This window comes from Platalea leucorodia, assembly GCF_965183815.1.
Source record: "Platalea leucorodia genome assembly, chromosome: 24".
In the NCBI taxonomy this organism is placed as follows: Eukaryota; Metazoa; Chordata; class Aves; order Pelecaniformes; family Threskiornithidae; genus Platalea; species Platalea leucorodia.
The window spans coordinates 2,637,614-2,643,695 of record NC_138846.1 but is presented as its reverse complement, the minus strand read 5'-3'; the positions used below and the strand labels follow the sequence as shown (position 1 = coordinate 2,643,695).

Sequence of the window (6,082 nt, the reverse complement as noted above, 5' to 3'; positions counted from 1 at the left end):
GGAGGGACCGTCGGGGGCCACGGGGGTCCGGCGGCTGTTATTGCTCACAGCCCCCAGCAGCGCCTGGCACCGGCGGGGACGGGGGCACCCCCAAACGCGGGGCAGGTCGGGCGGTCGGCGGCTGCTGCCGAGGCCCGTAGGGAAAAGCGCTGCTGGGAGGATGAGGAGGGAGCGGGAGGAAGATGCAGAGGAGCCCGGAGAGGGGGGGACGCCGGCTCCTGAAGGAATCTGGGGTCGTGCAAAGTTTCTGCCGATGGCAGCAATGGAAGAATTGTCGTGTGCCCGCAGTCATCAGTAGGGTTCAGAGTGAACGTTGCTACTGCCCGCACAAGGAGGCCCCACGCCGGCACGAGAGCAGCCAGGCAGGGACAGAGCGGCCACCCGGGGTGCTCCCTTCACGGGGGGTCCCCAAGGACACCGCTCCGGGTTTGGGGGGCCCCGGGGGGTCCCTAACTGCCCGGCTCCGGGACCACGCTGCTCTGGAAGTTGGCCAACTGCCGCATCTCCTCCGTCTGCATGGAGTGCCGGCGCAGCAGCTTGCGGCGTCCCTTGGGCGAGCCGGGGGCCGGGGGCCCGCGGGGGCCGGGGGGGTGCGGGCCGGGGTGCAGCGGGGGCAAGAAGCCGGCCCTCCCCGGGGCCAAGGGCTCCAGCAAGAGCGTGCCGGAGCCGCGACGCTCCAGCAAACCGGGCGGGCGCCGGCGGGTGGCCGGTGGGGACTCGGCGGCGGGCAGTGGCATGGCCGACGCGGCACAGCGCCGGCCTCGCCCCGGCGACGGAGGTGGTGAGCTGGCCCAGGGGTGCCCCTCCATTTCGGGGGGTTCCCGGCGAGGCGGTTTGACCCGCGCCGTTTCGGGAGCCGTGTTCCGGCGTGCCAGCGGCTGCGGGCAAGCGGGGGGCACCCGCTCGGCCCAGGTGGCCGCCGGCAACCCCGCTGCCTCCCGGCCCTCCACGCTGTGCCGCCGCGGGCGCCCGCCCAGGCTCAGCCCCTCCATCCCCGCCACCAAACGCTCGGGGGGTCCCCGCGGCCCCTCCGGCCCCGGGGCCACCAACCCCCAGGGCTCCGAATTGAGGCGCTTCAGCGGCCGCCCCCGGGCGCGGGATGGCTCCGGGGCGGCGGCGACCGGTGCCGGCGGCGGTGGCGGGAAGCAGAAGACGTCCCTCTCCTCTTCTTTCTCGCTGCCGGCCGGCGAAGCCGCCGTCCGCACCTCGATGTCGGAGGGCGACATGCAGAGCGCCGGCGAGCGTTTCTCCTCCAGGCCCGGCGAAGGGGGCGAGTTGAGGTATTGCCGGGTGGTTTTGGTGCCCGAGGGCGAGGTGTCGGTGGTGATGATGATCACCTCCTTCCCTCGGGCTTTGCAGGCGTCCAACAGCACCTGCAGCGTCTCCCGGTCCCCCCGGTTAATGGCGTAAACCAAAGCGGAGGCTCCGGCGTAATCGCGGGCGCTGGGATCGGCGCCGTGAGCCAACAAAACGGCGGCTACCGCCGGGCCGGCGCGTTCGGCACAAGCGTGCATCAACGCCGTCTTGCCCGTCTTATCGGGGATGTTGGGATCGGCGCCGTTTTCCAGGAGGTACCGCACCATACGGGGCTGCTCCAGCGGGTCGGCGTAGCCGGCCCGGCACGCGGCCATCAGCGGCGTCTGCCCGGCGGCGTTGCCCTCGTTGATGTAGGCTCCCCCTTCCAATAAGAGCCGGGTGAGCCGAAATTTGCCCTGTGCCACGGCTCGCAGCAGGGCCGAACCGTCCGCCGGCAACATGGTTAAACCGGGCGGCCCGGCGGCAGCGGGAGGGCGGCGGACGGGGCTGGGCATGGCGGCGATTACGGCAGCGGGGATGGCGGATGGGTGCGCCGGTCCGGGAGCGTCGCCTGCTCACTGCAACGGGACACGGCGCGCGTTGAAGCCCCCCGAGCCCCGGGATGGGGCACTCCCGGCTCCCTGCCTCAGTTTCCCCAGCTGGCTCCCGCGAGGGGACGGTTCCCGCGGATGCCACTGGCCGGCGCGGCGCAGCCCGTGGTACCGGGTCCCCCGGGCCTCTCTGCCTGCACCCTCCCCTGCCTGTGTCCCCCTTCCACGTCCCCACCCTGCTGCCTGTCGCCCCCTCCTGCAGCCCCCATCCCCTTCCTGCACCCCTGCCTGTACCCCTGCACCCCACCTGCCCTCCCGTACCCCCCATCCCCTCCTGCCCCCCCCTGCACTCAGCCCCCTGCCTGTACCCTCTGCCCGTATCCCCCTCCTGTGCCCCTCCTGCATCCCCTGCCCGCACCCCCATCCCCTCCTGCATCCCCTGCCCGTACCCCCATCCCCTCCTGCATCCCTGCCTGCACCGTTCCCATGGTGACGGCAGCTCATCCTGCTCCTCAGCTCTCCGGCCAGCCAAGAAAATGGGGGAGAAGCCACCACCCCTCCCATTCCCCCCAGTTCGCCAGCCCGGCTGGCAGCTGCCCCCCTCCAGCAAGACGCCGGCGGCCACCGAGCCTGGGCCTGGCGCTGGGGGCTGCACCGTCCCCCCGCGGGCAGGGGGGAACCCCAGAGGGGACCCCCCCAAACCCCAGCCCCTCTCTCCCCCATCCCTCCATCCCTTCTTCTGTTACCATGGTAACCGGAGCCTGGTCTCCCCCAGCAACGGGTCCCGGTCCCGGATGCCCCTGGGATGGAGGTGTCGGGGACATCGCTCGGTGGCCGCCATCCCGGCCCGCCGCTGGCGTAGCGGGGGGAAGGCAGGGGAGGTTATTTGGAGGGTTTTTCCCCCCCCTGCATCGCTATTTTTGGCAGCTGCTGGCGCGGGGAGGGCTGGAGCGGGATGAATCACCCGGCAGCGCAGGCAGCAACGCACCCGCTGCGCCGAGCAGCCTGCGCGGGCGGGCGAGGGAGAGGGCCGCCATGGGGCCTGGCGTGGCGGGGCTGGGGGGCCGGGGCGGGGGCTGCGGGGTGGTGGGGCTGGGGGTCCCAGCACGGCGGGGCTGGGGGCCATGGGGTTGGGGGGCCATGGGGCGGCGGGGCTGCGGGTCCCAGCAGAGTGGGGCTGGGGGCCATGGGGTTGGGGGGCCATGGGGCGGCGGGGCTGCGGGTCCCAGCACGGCAGGGCTGGGGGTCCTAATGCAGCAGGGCTGGGGGTCCCAGCAGAGTGGGGCTGGGGGCCGTGGGGTTGGGGGGCCATGGGGCGGCGGGGCTGGGGGTCCCAGCACGGCGGGGCTGGGGGTCCTAACGCAGCAGGGCTGGGGGTCCCAGCAGAGTGGGGCTGGGGGCCATGGGGTTGGGGGGCCATGGGGCAGCAGGGCTGGGGGTCCCAGCAGAGTGGGGCTGGGGGCCGTGGGGTTGGGGGGCCATGGGGCAGCGGGGCTGGGGGTCCCAGCAGAGTGGGGCTGGGGGTCCCAAGGCAGTGCGGCTGGGGGGGGTCAGAACACAGCGGGGCTGGGGGCCGTGGGGCGGTGGGGCTGGGGGTCCCAACAGAGGGGAGCTGGGGGCCATGGGGCGGCGGGGCTGGGGGTCCCAACACATCAGGGCTGGGGGGTCCCAGCACAGTGCGGCTGGGGGCCATGGGGCAGGGAGCCTCTGCACCCCCTTCCCCTCCCCTCCCCTCCCCTCCCCTCCCCTCCCCTTCCCCTTCCCTTCCCTTCCCTTCCCCTCCCCTCCCCTCCCCTCCCCTCCCCTCCCCTCCCCTCCCCTCCCTCTCACCCCCGTTCCCGCCCCCGCCCCATTCACTCATTCATTCCTTCCCTCCTCGCCCCTCGCCACGCCCCCTCCCCTCTGACTGGCTCCGCCGCGAGCGAATCAGCGCGGCGCTGGCGCCCTCGGCCCCGCCTCCTTCGAACGTTGCGCAGCCGGCGCGGCCCCGGACGCACGTGGAGCGGCTGCGCATGCGCGGCGTGAGTACGGGGAGCGTCCCCCCCCCGCGTCCCCCCCCCGCGTCCCCCCCCCGCGTCCCCCCCCCGCGTCCCCCCCCGTGTCCCCCCGTCCCCCCCCCGTCCTCCCCCGTCCCCCCGTGTCCCCCCGTGTCCCGGGGCGGCTGCCCCGCGTCCCCCCGCGTCCCGTGGGGATGCTCCGTGTGTCCCCCGTGTCGCGGGGGGGCTGCGCCGTGTCCCCTCCACGTCCCCCCCCTGTGTCCCAGGGGGCTGCCCCGTGTCGTGTCCCCCCTCATGTCCCCGTGTCCCGGGGGGCTGCCCCGTGTCGTGTCCCCCCGCGTACCCCCGTGTCCCAGGGGTCTGCCCCGTGTCGTGTCCCCCCGTGTCCCGGGGGGCTGCCCCGTGTCGTGTCCCCCCGCGTCCCCCCGTGTCCCGTGTCCCTCCCCCCCGTGTCTTTTCCCCCCTCGTGTCCCCGGGTCCCCCCGCGTCCCCCCGTGTCCCGGGGGGCTGCCCCGTGTCGTGTCCCCCCGTGTCCCGGGGGGCTGCCCCGTGTCGTGTCCCCCCGCGTACCCCCGTGTCCCAGGGGTCTGTCCCGTGTCGTGTCCCCCCGTGTCCCGGGGGGCTGCCCCGTGTCGTGTCCCCCCGCGTCCCCCCGTGTCCCGTGTCCCTCCCCCCCGTGTCTTTTCCCCCCTCGTGTCCCCGGGTCCCCCCGCGTCCGTCCATGTCCCCCCTGCTGTCCCCACGCCCCGGGGGGGGCCGCCCCCCGTCCCCCTCCCCGCTGAGGGCCCCCCACACCCCCCATAACCCTCCCCCGCGCGGGGGGGGCCGCCCTCCCCACGGGACCCCCCCCACTTTCCCCCCAGCCCCCCCAGCCATGGCGGGCCGGGGCCGCGGCCGCGGCCGGGGGCAGATGACCCTTCAACGTGGAGGCGGTGGGGATCGGGAAGGGGGAGGCGCTGCCGCCCCCCCACCCTGCAGCCCTCCCCCCTCTTCCCGGTAAGTTTGGGGGGGGCGGGGTGGGGGGTGTCCCCGGTGTGTGCGTGCCCGAGCGGAGGGGGCTGAGCCCCGACGCGCTCACTGCATGTGTGTGCGTGAGGGGAGGGGGCTGAGCACCGACGCGCTCACTGCATGTGTGTGTGCGAGGGGAGGGGGCTGAGCACTGATGTGCTCACTGCATGTGTGTGCGCGAGGGGAGGGGGCTGAGCACCGACGCACTCACTGCATGTGTGTGCGCGAGGGGAAGGGGCTGAGCACTGATGTGCTCACTGCATGTGTGTGTGCGAGGGGAGGGGGCTGAGCACCGACGCGCTCACTGCATGTGTGTGCGCGAGGGGAGGGGGCTGAGCCCCGACGCGCTCACTGCATGTGTGTGCGCGAGGGGAGGGGGCTGAGCCCCGACGCACTCACTGCATGTGTGTGTGCGAGCGGAGGGGGCTGAGCACCGACGCGCTCACTGCATGTGTGTGCCTGAGGGGAGGGGGCTGAGCCCCGACGCACTCACTGCATGTGTGTGCGCGAGGGGGCTGAGCCCCGACGCACTCACTGCATGTGTGTGTGCGAGCGGAGGGGGCTGAGCCCCGACGCACTCACTGCATGTGTGTGTGCGAGCGGAGGGGGCTGAGCCCTGACGCGCTCGCCGCACGCGTGTGCCCGAGGGGAGGGGGCTGAGCCCCGACGCGCTCACTGCATGTGTGTGCCCGAGCGGAGGGGGCTGAGCCCCGACGCGCTCGCCGCACGCGTGTGCCCGAGGGGAGGGGGCTGAGCCCCGACGCGCTCGCCGCACGCGTGTGCCCGAGCGGAGGGGGCTGAGCCCCGACGCGCTCGCCGCACGCGTGTGCCCGAGCGGAGGGGGCTGAGCCCCGACGCGCTCGCCGCACGCGTGTGCCCCAGCCGCTGGAGCAGCGGGCGGCCCCCGCTGCCGGGGGGCGAGGAGGGCGAGTACATGCTGGCGCTCAAGCAGGAGCTGCGGGGGGCCATGAAGGGGCTCCCCTACTTCGTCAGGCCCGGGGCGCCCCGCAGAGGTACGGGGGGGGGGCGCGGGGGGGCCCCGAGCCTCCTGCACCCCCCTTCGAGCGGGGGGGAGGGTGCCTGGGACCCTGCCCCGCTGCATCGTGACCCCCCAGCCCCATGCCCCCCCCCCCAGCCCCATGGGACCCCCCCCCCCCATATTGGGACCCCCCCCAGCCCCATGATCCCCCCTCTCCACTGGGACCCCCCCCAGCCCCATGACCCCCTCCC

At 74.5% G+C, this 6,082-nt stretch overlaps 2 protein-coding genes across 2 annotated transcripts in view; one reads left to right on the top strand and one right to left on the bottom strand.

Moving 5' to 3' along the window:
• Positions 1–449: 449 nt before the first annotated feature.
• Positions 450–1,811, bottom strand: ANKRD34A (ankyrin repeat domain 34A; the record flags this gene model as incomplete). The annotated part of the gene is made up of 1 exon (XM_082332883.1): positions 450–1,811. The coding sequence occupies one exon, from the start codon at positions 1,809–1,811 to the stop codon at positions 450–452; it is 1,362 nt and encodes a 453-aa protein (XP_082189009.1).
• Positions 1,812–4,718: 2,907 nt separating this feature from the next.
• The window catches only part of POLR3GL (RNA polymerase III subunit GL), a gene marked incomplete at its 5' end in the record, with an annotated part of 2,809 nt that continues 1,445 nt past the window's right edge, over positions 4,719–6,082 (top strand). The window contains 5 exon segments of the mRNA XM_082333307.1: positions 4,719–4,760; positions 4,762–4,806; positions 4,808–4,840; positions 5,735–5,755; positions 5,757–5,865. Of these exon segments, the coding sequence (XP_082189433.1) occupies positions 4,719–4,760; positions 4,762–4,806; positions 4,808–4,840; positions 5,735–5,755; positions 5,757–5,865 (250 nt within the window).